Here is a 17,178-nt window from a genome sequence, read left to right as displayed (position 1 = left end):
TGGGACTCCAAAATATCATTCCAATCATCTGAATGAATTGTAGGAATCCATTGTTTCCATCTACTTTCTACAGCAAGTGGTGTGGAATTCACCGTGATGGATAACAAGTGGGTATAGAGAGCGGATATCAGGCCTGGTGGACCCTGGCAGTTAAGAATCCCTATCAGTGGGAAGGAAGAGATTGTTACGTTATTTCTCAAGTGATGGAATTGGGTTTGTAAAATATGACGAATCTGTAGATACCTATGAAAATGGGTGCGTGGTATGTCATACTTAGTCTGCAACTGAGTGAATGAAATTAGGATGTTATCCTCATATGGGTCCCCTATAGTTCCAATAGCTGGAGATAACACCGTGGGGGCATTAAAGGAAAGTAAGAAGCATTGTTCCATAAAGGCATTTCGGACACAATATCATTCTAACCCAGCTGCTTTTTCGCTTGTCTCCAAACTACACCAGCCAGCTTGTGTAAGGGCAAGGGTTTAATATGGGCAGGGAGAGAATTTACTTCAAGGGTTCCGAGAAAACATTGACTCCCAAGTACATGAGCCAAATGGTGCTCTGAGTTGGGAAGATCCTTTTCAGGCATCCAGGAACTTAAGGTTTTCAGCTGGCCTTTGGAGCGTGGATTACCTATGTTTATGTCGAGAATTTCCCCATATAAACGGTGATAACGAGTTAAGCTGTTTAAAAAAAGATTTAGGTACGACAACCGGACTATGCTGAAGGGCATATAAAAATGTAGGCAACAAAATCATTTTAACCAGGTTTATACGCCCAGATACCGATAAAGGCAGTTTACCCCATGCGTGAAATTTAGAACGGTGAAGCCCAATAGCGGTAACATGTTTAATGAAAGGTCAACATCTGGAAGTTTAGTTATAAATATGCCAATATATTTGAAATTGTCTACTAGAGGCAACGGCGACAGCTCAAACAGGCCAGGGTGCTGTACTTTGGACAGGGACATGAGATTTCCCCCAATTAATAGAAAGACCAGAGTATTGTCCATAACGTTCAATAATATTAATAACCGAGGGAAGAGTATCCTGCCCTCTATCCATGAAAAGCACCATGTCATCTGCATAGAGACCAATGGTGGCCGTACGATCTGCTATGGTTATACCTGTGATAAGTGGAAAGGAACGTATCTGCAATGCTAATGCCTTAATTGCCAAACTAAATAGAGCGGGTGATAAGGGGCATCCCTTACGTGTACCCCTTTGAAGAGCAAATGACGGGGATAGTATATTATTCACCAAGACAGTAGCCTGGAGTGAAGCATATATTATTCGAATCCATTTACTAAAAACGGGACCGAAACAAAATTTTTCCAGGCAAGCAAATAAAAAAAGGCCATTCAATGGAATCAAAAGCCTTTGTTGCGTCCAAAGACGCAAAAGCCCAAGTGTTGTCCTGCAATGCACTATATTGAACTATCGTCTGAACCCTCCTAATACTTATGGATGTGCTTTTACCCGGCATGAAGCCGGTTTGATACGGGTGTATCAAATCCAGGATGACCTTATTCAGTCTTTGAGCAAGGATTTTAGTTAGGATCTTATAATCAACATTTACCAGCGATATGGGGCGGTAAGAACCACAGTCCAAGGGGTCCTTTCCGGGTTTAAGCAAAACCACTATGGTGGCGGCATAAAATGTAGATGGCAATGCCCCAGAAGCAATGGCAGACTCAAAGACCTTCTGTGACTGAGATATTAAATGGGCACTGTATTTACTATAATTCTCTATAGGGAGGCCATCTGGACCAGGGGCTTTACCCTTAGCCATAGCTCTGATGGCTAGGGTAATTTCATCTATCGTTATATCCGCATCCAAAAATGCCTGTTGAGTGTCTGTGAGCTGCGGGAAAGATAAATCTGAAACATAAGCTGATGTATCCATATCAGTTACCGCCAATGTAGTCTTATAAAGGGAAGTATAACAATCATGAAAGCATTGAGTCAAAAGTTCAGCTTCCATGAGTATATCCCCGGAGGGGGCCCTAAGCTTCAAAATTGCATTTGAGGCCGAGTGTTGCTTCACCATGAATGCTAATAATTTGCCTGACTGATTCTCAACACGGAGATTTACTGAGCAATATGTGCCAAAATTGTATTTTACAAGTTGCATGAAAAAAATATATATGGCGTTCACCATCACACTATGCCACATGCGCCATTTTAATACGTTTGGGGCAACTTCACCATTCTCCCAGGATCCTGAGCCTTTAGCACATAACACAATAATGTTCATGGGGAAATTTATCAATTAACAATTATACTTACGCGATTTACTGCAATGTATGTCTGTTTGATACATAAAGGCCACTTAAAGGGTACCCACACACGTAGCGGAATTATTGCAGGTTTGATGCATGTGTTACTTGCAAATTTTGCAGTGGATTTCACCCCTTTTACATTGAAAAGGGTGAAATTTGCTGTGAACATATAGAACGGAATGAGTATTCTGCGGATTTTAAATTCTGCAGCATGCTCTGCTTTCTGTGCGGAAAATGTATAGTGGCATGTGGACGATATTTTCTGAAAATCCCCTCCACTTGCCAGCAGCAGCCTTCGCCAAATTTGGATAGAAAAGCTGCAAAAAATACAAACCGTTTTTGTGTACAAGGGCCAATGGACTTAACATTGGCAACATAGGTATGTATTTACTGCTTTCTACCTTTACCATCTAGGGGTCTTAGTGGTTTGCGTGGATCAAAAGTGCTGACAGACTACCCTTCAATTTTTTTCTTTGTTTTCTGATATTACACCATTTCATTTTTGCAGTTGGAAGAACACACTTTTCAGATTGAACAGTTAAAAACCGAAGTAGAATCGAAAAAAGAAGAATTAATTCGGCTGAATCAGTCTTTAGTCCATACTGAACAGGTATATAATTGTGGTAGTTGTTGTAATGCATGTTACCTACGCTGCAGTTTTTTAACCAGAGCACAAGGCTTGGGCTCTAAAAAGTGACAGCTATTGCTCTGAGCATGCAGGGTGCTTAGTGGCTTTACTACCATCTAAGGAATAGGGAGAGGAGACTAATAAATGCTGTACCCCCTGTATATGATTGCAGTGCATCATGTTATAGAGCATGAAAAACCCTTTAAACAGTTCAAGTCTAGGATATTTTGGTCCTTCAGGACCAGACACCGGACTAACCATTTAACGGCTTTAACTTTTTATTTTTTTGGCTAGTATAGCCTTAGTTTAAGAACTTTTATAAAAATAATTTTTTTTTTTTTTTTTTTTTATAGAATTAGGCTTATAGTTTGTAACAGTATAGACTTTTGTTGTTTCTCGTTATATACCGTTGATTTTGATATGAGATTTTTTAAATTTATTTCTATGATTTTTCCCCTTAAAGGTCAGAACTACACTATACAGCAGCCCCAGTTGCAGACAAAGTGAGCCTTGTCAATGATAAGCAGCTCCCTTTTGCTAGTGGCATCACTGTGATCATGTGACCACCACCGGGAGGATTACCACTGCCTTCTTTTCAGAGCGCACATTTAGCGTTTCTATCTTCTCTCCTGGGTCCCTGGCAGTCTCCGATCTAAGTATGCATTGGCGCAGGTTTAAGGACCAGGCATGCCCACCTTAAATTTATGGAGGACAGGGTTACTCCCATCTCCAAACATTTACAGCATATCCACAGGATATGGAAACTGCTCTGCTCAGCTGTTTCCATAATTTCCATGGAGCATAATGGAGAGAGCCGAGAGCAATCTTCACAAAAAGTCTTATAGGAAACTACTGTACAATAAAAATGACAACTGTGCATTTGAATAAAAAAAAAAGAAAGGATTTTACCTTTTGAAAACACAGCTATGCTCTGTAATGACAGTCTTGTGTTGGGAGATCACTGTTATCGACTATCAGCACTGTAAAATGTTTTCACTAAAGAAAGTTTGTGTGCAGAAATCTCCCAACATGGAACTACAAGATACACGCTCTCAACAGCTGGGAGTGGCTGAACATATAGGATAAATCTATATATTCCGGAAGGTTTAAAGAGGCTCTGTCACCAGATTATCAAATCCCTATCTCCTATTGCATGTGATCGGCGCTGCAATGTAGATAACAGTAACGTTGTTTGTTTTTTTTTTTAAAACTCATTTTTGGCCAAGTTATGAGCAATTTTATATTTATGCAAATGAGCCTTTCTAATGGGCAACTGGGCATGTTTTCTCTTATTTCCAACTGGGCGTGTATTGTGTTTGTAACATCTGGGCGTGTTTACTTGTTTTACTAGCTGGGCGTTGTGAATATAAGTGTATGTCAGCATCATATGTCAGCATCATGCACTTCTATTCACAACGCCCAGCTAGTAAAACAAGTAAACAAGCCCAGATGTTACAAACACAATACACGCCCAGTTGGAAATGAGAGAAAACACGCCCAGTTGTCCATTAGAAAGGCTCATTTGCATAAATATAAAATTGCTCATAACTTGGCCAAAAATTATCGTTTAAAAAACAAAAAACAAAACGTTAGTTATCTACATTGCAACGCCGATCACATGCAATAGGAGATAGGGATTTGATAATCTGGTGACAGAGCCTCTTTAAGGCATATGTACAAGTCTACTTTCATGCAGTGTGGCAGGGACAGATATGGATCTTGCAGGAACTTTCTAAACCAAAGACCTTTACCGTCTGCTGTAAATGTGGCGGTGTTCTTTTGTGAATTGCAATGGTTAAAGGGGTTGTCCAGTTTATAATTTTTAGTAAATTCTGGGTTAATAAATGGTGGATCCCCTGTTCAGGATCCTTATCACTTGGCCAGAGTAGAAGACTTGTCCAGTATTACTCAGACAACCCATGGATTTGAATGGGAACGGTGGAAACTGCAGGGATGTTGAAAAGTTACTGCCAGGTTTCCTTACGGATTACAGTAGAGAGGGGCACTTTGTGGTCAGTGTATTGTCAAAGGACCCTTCTAACCAGTAGGGATTGTCAAAAGTGGACAACCCCTTAAAGTGCAGCTAAACGTTTGACAAACTTGTGACATGTCAGAAGTTTTGATTGGTGAGGGTTCGAGCACGGAGACCCCCACCAATCGCTAGAACGAAGCAGCTGAAGCCCTCGTGTGAGCGCTCAGCCGTTTCATGTCTGTTTGGCTATTTCCGGAAATAAATGTATTGGTGTACGGACACAATAGAAAGTCTATGAGCCCGTACTCCGATACATCGGCTTTCCGGAAAATATTGAACAGACACGAAGCGGCTGAGTGCTAACACGAGCACTTCAGCTGCTTTGTTCTGGCGATTGCTGGGGGTCATAGTGCTCGGACCCCCACCAATCCAAACTTCTGAAACGTGTCTATGACATGTCAGACATTTGTCAAATGTTTAGCTACACTTTAAATAATTGCAAATTTTCACAAAACAAGTGCTGTTCTTAAAGTCTACAGCTTTCCCTATTTTTGACGGTATTAGAAACTCCTCTATGAACCGTCTACTTCTGTGTTTACCATAATTTGGCCAAAAATTAGATTTCTGAATCGAAATATCTGTGTTTTTAAGCATAATATTATTCTGTCGGAAAATCCCTTTTGCTTGTTTGGTAACTTGTAAATTGGGGTCTATGCATTATTTCAATCTGGTTGCCAAAGTACTGTACTGCATTGCTTCTGTTTTTAAAAAAAACAACCCTTTTTTATTTATTTTTTTAAGTCCGAGACCGCGTTATCTTCAAAGCTTGCAGCACTGGAAGCTGAGAAGGACTCGCTGAAAAGCTTATTAACCACTAAAGAATCAGAATTGTTATCGGTGAAAAATGTGTCTCAAGAGACAGAGTCTTTATTCAACCAAGAGCAAGAAAAGAGAAACCGTGAGATACGAGACTTGAATGAAAAACTCGACAAAAAGGTATTAAACCGTCAACTTGATGTCTAGTATCACAGTATGGCCCGCCACTATAAAGGCAGTTAGGCTGGGTTTTCAGAGTTTTTTTTTACAGCATTTGTGGATACGCATCGATGCAATGGCGAGTTCTTTAGTAAATTTGATCAATAAGGGACTTGTTGTGCCATATATGCTGATCATCCTACAGCTATAGTGTTAGGCTGAATTCACACAGGACAGATATGCTGCAGATTTTACTCAGCCTTTCAGTTTCTGCAGCAATATGAGCACTTGTTACATGCGTATTTTGCGGCGGAGTTCACCCCTACTACATTGAAAAGGCTAAAATCTGCGGTCACCATCCAGAACAGAATTAGTATGCTGCGGACTTGAAAATCTGCAGCATGCTCTGATTTTAGTCCGGAAAACATTCAACTGCATGTGGATGAGATTTGTTTCTGCACTTGAAATCTGCACCATTTTCGTCCCATGTGAATTCCAGCCTTTCGGGTACGTCTTCACACCGCATAACACGCTGTTAAAAAACAAATATGCAGAAAACTTGTGCAGAAATTTGCTTGCATTGCAGATTCTCAATCTACAGCATGTCAATTTCTCTGAAAACGCTGTGGAATTTCCGCACAGAAAATCCAGACAGAAGTTCTGCAGTGTTTACACTGTGCGTGGTTGTACCCTAAGGCCCTGTTCACACAGAGTACTTTGCAGGCAGAAAAAAATCTGCCTCAAAATTCCTTCAGGGATTTTGACCTGCCTGCTCAATGGCCGCGGCCGAAAAACGCAGCGAAAATCGGCGTGCAGGCCGAGGAAAATCTGCCTCAAACTTCCAAACTGGATTCAGATTTTCTGCCTGCAATAAACTGTGTGAACCCGGCCTAATTTACAGTCCTGTGAACATTTTGTATTGATTTTAGAGTGCTCCACTTTAGGCCTCATTCACACGACAGGGTCCGAGTGTCGGCCGGGAAAATCGTCCGTTTTTGGCCTATTTTTTTTCCCGGTCGGTTTGCATCCGTTCCGATTCCGGGCCGTGTTGCCGTTTTTACCGGCCGATTTGGACCCGATTTGCATCCGTTTTTTTCCCTGTCCGTTTTAAAATCGGATGAATTTCATTTAAATTTGTTGCCACACACAGCCCTTTGTAGATAATGCCACAGCCCCCCTGGTAGGTGATGCCACCCAGCCCCCTGGTAGGTGATGCCACCCAGCCCCCCCCCCCTTCCAGGAGAAGTCACTGACTTCAATGTCCATATATGGACAGTGTAGTCACTGACTTCTCCTGGAGAGGAATTCCCTGCCACAGGTCGGGAATTCTGCTTCAGAAGTGAGTGACATCACTGTCCATATATGGACAGTGTAGTCACTCACTTCTCCTGTAGCGGAATCCCCGACCATAGAGTCGGGGATTCCGCTGCAGAAGTGAGTGACATCGCTGTGTCCATATATGGACAGTGTAGTCACTCACTTCTCCTGTAGCGGAATCCCAGACCATAGAGTCAGGGATTCCACTGCAGAAGTGCGTGACTTCGCTGTGTCCATATATGGACAGTGTAGTCACGCACTTCTCCTGTAGCGGCATCCCCGGCCATAGAGTCGGGGATTCCGCTGCAGAAGTGAGTGACATCGCTGTGTCCATATATGGACAGTGTAGTCACGCACTTCTCCTGTAGCGGAATCCCCATTCCCCGGCCGGGGATTGGGGATTCAGACTCCTACAGGGAGCAAAAAAAGACCCTCCTCCTCCTCCTCACATGCACTCTGCACTGTGAGGAGGAGGAGAGAGAGTGCTCGAGCGACGGTAGACCCGGCCATCACTCGGGACACATTCCGGTGATGGCTGTGTATTACCCGGCCCCATAGACTTCTATGGGGGCCGGGTACCCGGCCGAAAATAGGTTATGTCCCATTTTTTGACGGCCGGTTTTCTCGGCCCGTGAAAAAATCGGTCGTGTGAATAGCCCCATTAGGGGTCTATTGTTCCTAATGCAGCCGGGTGACGGCCGATTTATGAACGGCCGGCACCCGGCCGGGAAACCCTGTCGTGTGAATTCCGCCTTATAGTTAAAATAATAAATAAAAGAAAAGAAAAATAAACTGTATACGCTGTTAAGCAATAACATTGAAACCACCTGCCTTAGGTCCCATGCACACGACCGTAAAAAAAACTCTAATTGGAGACCACACTACGGTCTGCAATTACGGACCCGCCAGCTTCTATGATCCGCGGACACCTTTCCGTAGCGCTACAGATGGGTGTCCCTGCCGTAGAACCGTGCTGGAAAATATGGAGCATGTCCTACTTTTCTGATTTTACGGGCCGTGCTCCCATACTTAGTATGGGGGCACGGCACGAAAATGCGGCCCGCGGGTGTCGGTGGCCGGGATTACAGGCACGGCCATGTGCATGAGGCCTTCGGCCTCGTTCACATCAGCGTCTGGTTCCGTTCATGGGTTCCATTCGACCTTTCCATCGTATGAACCCCTGAACGGAAAGACAAACTGAAACCATAGCTTCCGTTTGCATTACCACTAATTTGAGACTTAATGCTTCCATTGCAATTGGTTTCTGTTTGTTTGTTTCCTTTCAGTAATGTGTCCGTTTTTTTTAGCGGAAACCATAGCGTAGTCAACTACGCTATTGTTTCTTCTGAAAAAAAAACCTGAAAACTTACAGAACGGAGAGAAACGGAAACCATTTGCAATGGAAGCATTACCATTGAAATCACAGCTTCTACTTGCATTATCATTGATTTCCTTTTGTTTTTCCGTTCATGGGTTCCTCCGATGGAAAAGTTGAACGGAACCAGACGCTGATGTGAGCGAGGCCTAAGGCCTCGTGCACACGAACGTGCTTTTGCGGCCGCAATTCCCCCGAAAATCCACAGGAGAAATGCGGCCCCATTCACTCCTATGGGGCCATGCCCAGGAGGCCGCACTGCAGAAAGAACGAGCAAGTCTTATTACGGCCATGTTCTGCGGTCCGGGCTCATTGAAAATAATGGCCGCGGCCATGTGCACAGCCCGCGATTTGCGGGCGGCTCGCGGCTGTACTCCGTGGCCGGCCGACCCGAAAATCAAGGCCGTGCAAATGGCTACGGTCGTGTACATGAGGCCTTATATTGTGTAGGTCCTCCTCATGTCGCCAAAACATCAAGGCATATGTTCCTTCAAGAGCTCTCTGAGGGAGCCCTGTAGTATCTGGCACAAAGACTTGCTGCTAAACGTCTTGAAGGGGGGTTTCCAGGATTAGAAAACATGGCTGCTTTCTTCCAGAAACTTTGCCACACTTGTCCGTAGGTTATGTTTGGTATTGCATCTCAGCCCCATTGAAGCGAATGAGGCTGAGCTGCAATATGACACACACCTGTGGACAGGTGTGGTGTTTTTTTGGAAGAAAGCAGCCATGTTTTTCTAAACCTTGACAAACTCCTTTAACCCCTTAGTGACCAGCCTACTTTAGACCTTAATGACCAGGCTATTTTTTACGTTTTTCCATCGTCGCATTCCAAGAGCTCTAACTTTTTTATTTTTGCGTCGACATAGCTGTATAAGGTCTTGTTTTTTGCGGGACAAGTTGTATTTTTTTAATAGCACAATTTTGAGGTACATATTATTTATTGATTAAGTTTTATTAACTTTTTTTTGGGGGGAGGATAGAAAAAAATCTGAAATTTCGCCACTTTTTTTTTTGCATCCTAAATCTACGCCGTTTACCATGTAGTATAAATAACACAATAAGTTTATTCAGCGGGTTCTTACGATTGCAACGATACTAAATTTGTATAGTTTTTGTATGTTTTACTACTTTTACACAGTAAAAACGCTTTTTTTTCCAAGTTGTTTGTTTTTGTGTCTCCATATTTGAAGAGCCGTAACGTTTTTATTTTTTCGCCGATGCAGTTGTATGAGGGCTTTTTTTTTGCGGGAAGACTTGTAGTTTTTATTGGTACCATTTTGGAGTAGATGCGACTTTTTGATCACTTTTTAATCAAATTTTTTTTAAAGTCAGGATTCACAGAAAACAGCAATTTTCCGTCGTTTTTTTTATTTAATTTTTTACGGCGTTCACCGTGCGGGTTAAGTAATGTAATAGCTTTATAGTCGGGGTCGTTACGGACGCGGCGATACCAAATATATGTAACTTTGTAACTTTTTAACTTTTATTTTGTTTTTTTTTAATACTAAAACAGTTTGTAAGGGGAAAAAGTGGGTTTTTTCATTTTTTTTTTTCACATTTTTTTTTTATTAACTTTATTAAACTTTTTTTTTTACTTTTTTACTAGTCCCACTAGGGGACTTCACTATGCAATCCTCCGATCGCTATTATAATACACTGCAATACTTTTGTATTGCAGTGTATTACTGCCTGTCCGTTTAAAACGGACAGGCATCTGCTAGGTCATGCCTCCGGCATGATCTAGCAGGCAGTCGCTCCAGGCAGACCTGAGGGCCTTTATTAGGCCCCCGACTGCCATCGCAGACACTCGGCGATCTTATCGCCGGGATTAGAGGGAGCTCCCTCCCTCTCTCCAAAACCACTCGGATGCGGTGCTCGCTATTGAGCACCGCATCTGAGGGGTTAAACGGGTGAGATCGATACTTATATCGATCTCACCCGGCAGAGCAGGGACGCCCCCAGCCGCCTCTGGCAGCTGAGAGCAGGGAGATTTGACAGCTCCCTGCTCTGTTTACTTATTCCGATGCCGCGACGTAAAAAGTCTATGGCATCGGAATAAGGCCTGTTAGTGACCAACGTAAAAAGACTATGGGCCGGTTACTAACGGGTTAAGTCCTCTTGCGAGGTAGAGCTCCCCATGGATTGTTTTTACAGCACATCCCACAGATGCTTGTTTGGATGGAGATCTGGAGAATTTGAAAGCAAAAGTCAACAAATTGAACTCTGTCAAGTCCCTCAAATCACTCCTGAACACTTTTTGCAGTGTGGCAGGGCGCCTTTTCCGGCTTTACAAGGCCACTTCCATTAGGGAATACTATTGAAGGGGTGTACTTGGTCTGCAGCAAAGTTTAGTTAGGTGGTACGATTCATATAACATCCACATGAATGCCAGGATCCCAGATTTCCCAGCAGAACATTGCCCAGAGCATCTCATTGCCTCCGCCGGCTTGCCTTCTTCCCATAGTGCATCCTGATGCCACCTCATTCTAAGGTAAGCACGCACCCAGTTGTCCGCATGATGTAAAAAAAAAATCCTGAATTCTCAGATTAGGACATGTTCTTCCATTGCTCCGTGGTCTAGTTCTGATCCTCTATGCCCATTGTAAGCGCTTTTGTTGGTGGACAGGGGTCCGTATGGGCATTCCGGCCAGTCTGCCGCTATGCAGCCCCCATATACAGAAAACTTCTGTTTTGGAGATGCTCTGTCCCAGTTTTCTAGACATCACAATTTGTCCCTTGTCCGAGTCGCTCACATCATTACACTTGCCCGTTTTTCCTACTCCGAGGACATCAACTTCAAGAACTGACTGTTCACGTGCTGCCTAATATTTCCCACCCCTTGACAGGTTCCATTGTTATGAGTTAATCCATGTTATTTAGTTCACCTGTCAGTGTGGTTTTTATTTTTAATGTTATGGCTTGTTAATATATATTAAATAGTATATATAATTTTACTTCTGCTTATGAGTGCTGGGGCAGGAAGGGCATCCAGTGGGGAGCTCTTCTGTTTGCTGCATTAATAAGCATTTTTTTATAAATTAATGTCCAGTTATTAAGGTTAAAAGTAAAAATCTTCTATACAATTGTATTTGAATGAAATTTGTAATGTGTTCTTAGACTACAGATGAGCAGAAACTGTATCAGAAGATGTTAGAGGACCAGTTTAACATCATTCAGGGAACTGTGAGGGAAGCAGAAAATATCATCCACGATGCTGTTGCTAAACTCGATGATCCTCTACATATCCGCTGCACCAGTTCACCAGGTATGGTTCTTTTTATAGCACACGTTTTTCTTTACTGTTGTTCTGTTTCATACTAAATGGAAATGTGGCTTCATGAAAAATAATTATTAATGAACGAAGAGGTGGTCTCCTTTTATGTTATATAGTTATACATATTCTGATCAACAGTAGACTGGAGATACATACAATGCAGGCGTTGGTCTATGTGGACCTTGAGTGGTATATTACTACCAAAGGGAGCAGAGATATGACAACGTTTTCAGGAACGGGCTATGAAGGGCATGCCGAATTTGCAAATATCTAAAAAAAAAATGTGGTGCGGGGGCATCTGGTACTTAATATTCTCTCCTTCTCAGATCAGCTACATATTATCAACATACACGTCTCCCAGAGCAAGCACATTATGTCATTTCTGAAATTGGGAATCCTTTAAAAATAGTAATTGCGAAAACGTAGTATCGCTCGAAGGGCATTTTGCAATATTGTAGAATTTGGATACTACTTTGGCCGTAGACCAGACCTGCCTGTGGATCGGTAGTAACACTCGAGAAAATAGATGAGGCTATTCTAAGACTGGCCATAAAACCGTTCAATTCAAATAGGAGTCCAAGTGCGCCTCAGAATTCGATGTGTTCAGTATTCATGACACAATGTCTTAGACAACGGCGCTGGCCGACAATTAGTGACCCCCTGTGATTTTAGGTCTGCATAGTACAGGCAAGGACAGTTTAGGACGGATGTATTCCCATTGAAGGGAAATAATGACTGAATGTGTTTGAATACGATTTTGGGCATAACACAGGGCGCATGTTCTAAAATATAAAAGCATTTGGGGAGGAAAATAATCTTAAATAAATTGATCTGGATTCTGCCAGCAACAGACAAAGGAAGTGTGCTGCCAGTTTTTTTGTGTTTTTGTTTTTTAATACAATACCAGGAGTGGATCCTTGAAGACAGGTAGAGTATAGAAGAAAAAAAGTATACAGCCTCTCATTTGTATCTAATCCAAAAAAATACTTGCAATAAAACTGTACCTTGTGAACAAGGTATAAACAATTGGAATAAACATGGATGGAACATGTTTGCTGCAGAGGACTGGTGAGAAAGCCGATTTAAATGGCAAAAGTTTGATGGCGCATGATCTTTTATATTATAGCAGTTTTATGGCATCTTTTTTTCATGCATGTTTTTTTATTTTATTTTTTTTGTTCAAGTGTTTTTGAACTTTTTTTGAAAATACCAGATAAATGACTCCATACCTGGAGCTCGCTGCATTTTGTAGACATTCTCATAATTTCTTCTAGACTCCAAGTAAACGGTGTGTGAAACGGTGATGTCTTTGTTCCCGCCCTCTCACCCAAATCCTAGAGATTGTCAGATCTTACTGTATGGCTGATGATATAAAAAAACTGAATAAACATTACCCCAGCTCATTTTGCCGTGTTTTAATCCCATTTTTATTTTGACAGATTACCTTGTAAACAGAGCAAAAGGTGCTATAGACTCATTAACCGTCCTAGCGAAAGGACATTCTACATACATTCAGAATATGACCGGTGGGTTTGTGTGCATGTTTATTTTCTGCAATCCAAGAAACTACTGTTTCAATGATGTGCATTTTATTGCTTCTTTTCTTATGATCTGGACTAGGCTGCACACTGCATTTTCATATTTATCTTACTACTTTTACAAGATCTACAAGTACAAATGTTTTTTTAGAAGACAAATAAAAATTCTAAGCTTGTTGCTCTTTTGACTCACAGGACATGAAAGATAGTATGACCGTATAGAGTGTCTATCTATTAGGCTATGTTCACACGCCAAATTAAAAACTGCTGAAAATGACGGAGCTGTTTAAAGGGAAAACAGTCTCTGATTTTCAGCCGTTTTTAAATCCAAAAACGTTTTTTGAGGCTTTTTCTTGGAGCTGCCCTTCCATTGAGACAATGAAAAACGGCTCAAGAAGTGACATGCTCCTTCTTTTAACGGGGCATTTTTTTACGCACCGTTTAAAACCGCTGCGTAAAAAAAACACCCCGTCTGAACTAAACACAGTTTTTCCCATTTGAATTCAATGGGCAGATGTTTGTAGATGTTTAGCGTTTTTTTTAAGGCGTTTACGCACCGAAATACACCTGAGAAAATTGCGTGTGAACTTTAAGAGGGTTATTCCAAGATCAACATTTATCACCTATCCACTGGATAGATGATAAATGTCTGATTACTGGGGCCCCACTACTTGGGTACCACCAGTCCCTAGAGCAGGGGTCCTGAGACCCCCGTTCCTCCTCACTGCACCCCACGCAGCGAGGAGGAGGCTGAATGGAGCAGCGGTCAAACATGCACCCTGGCGCTCCATTTAATGTCTATGGGGCTGTACTTCTTCCGTAACTGCCATTCACTTCTATGGGAGTTACGGAAACCGCGTAGCTCAGCGAGCTACGCTGTTTTCTAGTTACATGGTCGGAAATCACAAGTGGCAGCGGGAACGTGGAAAGGTAGAATGGGTTTTAGGGTGTCCCGTTCTAGAGATGGGTGCGGGTCCTAGGGGTAGGGCCTGCATCTGTCTGAGTTTTATGGCATATCCTGTGGAACATACCCCTTACTGGTAAAAAAAAAACTAGTGCTAACCTATGAAGCCAGGTCCAGAGAAATCCTACTGACATTGTTTTTGTTTTTTTTGTGAGAGTGAGGCATGGGTCTGACTTTGCGGTCACCGTGTGCTGTTAAAAGATGAGCCACAGCCAGGAACTGAAGATTTAGGCCCCATGCACCCGACCGTGTATTTGCTTCAGCATACTATCCACAATTGCGGATAGTATATGGCATATTATATCCTATGGGCCAATGCACACGACTGTGGTTTCCATGGTCTGTGCATTTCTCGGAGGCCGGACCGCAAAAAAAATAGGACATGTCGTTCTTGGCTCCTTGAGGTCAATGCGCATCTTGTGTGTGCGCGGTCCGTGATTGTAGATGGCCCGCGGATAACACTGTGCGTCCCCTCCATGCCGTAGTAGCTACAGTCGTGTGCATGAGGCCTAATGGAAAAATGTTGGGGTTTGGGGAATTTGAGAGCTTTTTATAGATAGTTTTACTTTTTTTTTTTTTTTTTTTTTTTAAATTCTTCTGCTGTTAACATATTTCCTGTAATTTGGGGATTGTCACTTATTTGTAGTAACAAAAATCGTATTGCCCCCTCAGATGCCTCTGATTTAGTTGGAGCACTTGCACAGTTTGCACATTTAGCAGCTGATACAATTGTAAACGGCAGTGCAACGTCTCACTTGGCGCCACCTGACCATGCAGATCGTGAGTAAAGTTTTGCTGTTTTTAAAGCTATTTGTGCCATGGAGCATATTGGTACTTTCCAACGCATTTATCTCTGATATTACAGGTCTTGTAGACAGCTGCAGGGCTTGTGGAAGCCAGAGTTTACAGTATCTGAATGAGCTGAAGGAAAAGCAGTCTATCAAAGGTGCTGACCTGACAGATGTTAGAAGAACACTGCAGAATATCCTTGGACTGGGAGAAGTAAAAATACCATTCTTCTAATTAACATAGGCTTTAATTTGTTATATGATTAATATTGCCTGAAAAAATTACTAAATCGATAAGAAATTCATACATTTCTACACTACACTGTACACGTGCCTTAGGCCCTGTTCACGTAGTGTTTTGAGATTTCCATCGGTGGTATACATTGTAAAGATTTCCCGACGTATTCCTTTGCCGGAAGGCTACGATTCATACTACTGCAGAGGCATGGAGTGGCATATGTTGCCAATAGACCTATAGTAAAAAAATTATAATTTTATATATATATATATATACACACACCACGTTATACATTTTTTACTGTATGCCTCTGCATGGCGTAGCGTAGTCTACTATGCTATGTGGCAAAAAGGTATGCCAACACATACCGGCCTGGCGTATTCTTAAAAGGACAGCTTTTTGGCATGTCAAGTGATTGGGGGCCTGTGCCTATGTTTAGTGTATATGCCAGGAGCTTTCCCAGTACATAGTATGAACATAGGACTCTAATGCAATGGGGTTATGGACCGTTGTCACATCAAGCATAAGTGACCAGTTGTGATTTGTTTTATGATGTTCTACTATTGAATTTGCACTATTTTTGGACAATCTGTGTTTAAGTATTCCTGTTATGAAGAGTTATAAGCAATTTTCACCTATCCACAGGATAGGTGAGTGACCGACCACTGGAACACCCACTGATCGCTAGAACTGGGAGTCCAAAGTCCACGGTTTAAATGGCACAGTGGACTAGTGTGCACACTACCGCTCCATTCAGTCTGAGACTAATGAAGATAGCCGTCCTGGTGGTTAGACCCCCTGTTTCATCATTGAGCGGAGTTTATAATCTTTGAATTGGATTCTTTGTTTTTCAGGAGTTGAGGCCAAAGAGCTTGGATGTCAAGCAGGAAGAACTGGGAGACATGGTGGATAAAGAGATGGCAGCTACATCAGCAGCCATAGAAGATGCAGTAAGAAGGATTGGGGTGAGCATGGTGTAATCTGTAATGGATTTGTTTTGTTCTAGATGTCATATGGCAATTGCTATACTTGATCTATTGCGGCTTTTTAAAAAAATGTACGAACATGTGAGGTTCTTAATAAACATTTTGATCAAATTGTCTAAGCCCACTTTTCACGTCGGTCACTAAGGGGCCTTCGGCTAGGCTGCCGCCTTTTCATGGTGGCCCAGTCTAAGTCCCGCACGGGTCTCCCATGCAGGCTGGAGCCGGGGCTCTGCTATCTGATGACACCTGGGCTCCTGCTCCAACACCCGCGATCGCGGACGTTTAACCCGTTAAGTGGCGCCGTCCATAGAGCTCCCTCTGTCACCCATCAGCGGCCCGCAAATGCAATCGCAAGTCTCCGATGGGCTGTCATGGCAGCCGGGGGCCTGATAAAAGCCCACAGGTCTGCCCTGGACATATGCCTATTAGGATGCTCCGGAGGCACGTCCTAATAGATTGCCTGTCAGATTTACACTGACAGGCAATAATGCTCTGGTATACGAAGTATACCAAAGCATTATAGCAGAGTGGGACTAAAAATATAAGTAATTAATGTGAAATAAAGATTATTAATAAAAATTACAGTAAAAAAATCTATTTTTCCATAAAAATTGGATTTATTTAGTAAGTGTAATAAATAAATAAAAGCACACATATATGGTATCGCCACAACCATTAGGACTCAATTAATAAAGTTAATATGTAATTTAAATCGCCAAGTTGAACACCGTAAAAAAAACGCAAAAAACAATGGCGAAATTGCAATTTTTTTCCATTGCCCCCCAAAAAAGTCATAAAAATGAATCCAGTCCCATGCACCCCAAAATAGTACCAATCAAAAC

The 17,178-nt window shown here is 42.2% G+C and overlaps 1 protein-coding gene across 1 annotated transcript in view; it reads left to right on the top strand.

Moving 5' to 3' along the window:
- The window catches only part of HIP1R (huntingtin interacting protein 1 related), a 158,020-nt gene that overhangs the window by 111,754 nt on the left and 29,088 nt on the right, over nucleotides 1–17,178 (top strand). Inside the window, exons 17-23 of the mRNA XM_075834101.1 lie at nucleotides 2,790–2,891; nucleotides 5,683–5,877; nucleotides 11,666–11,813; nucleotides 13,262–13,348; nucleotides 14,997–15,104; nucleotides 15,190–15,326; nucleotides 16,205–16,315. Coding sequence (XP_075690216.1) covers nucleotides 2,790–2,891; nucleotides 5,683–5,877; nucleotides 11,666–11,813; nucleotides 13,262–13,348; nucleotides 14,997–15,104; nucleotides 15,190–15,326; nucleotides 16,205–16,315 — 888 coding nt within the window. The remainder of the gene's footprint in view (nucleotides 1–2,789; nucleotides 2,892–5,682; nucleotides 5,878–11,665; nucleotides 11,814–13,261; nucleotides 13,349–14,996; nucleotides 15,105–15,189; nucleotides 15,327–16,204; nucleotides 16,316–17,178) is intronic.

This window comes from Rhinoderma darwinii, chromosome 1, assembly GCF_050947455.1.
Source record: "Rhinoderma darwinii isolate aRhiDar2 chromosome 1, aRhiDar2.hap1, whole genome shotgun sequence".
Taxonomy (NCBI): domain Eukaryota; kingdom Metazoa; phylum Chordata; class Amphibia; order Anura; family Rhinodermatidae; genus Rhinoderma; species Rhinoderma darwinii.
Note: the sequence above shows the minus strand (reverse complement) of the source record. Positions and strands in the feature narration are given on the sequence as shown.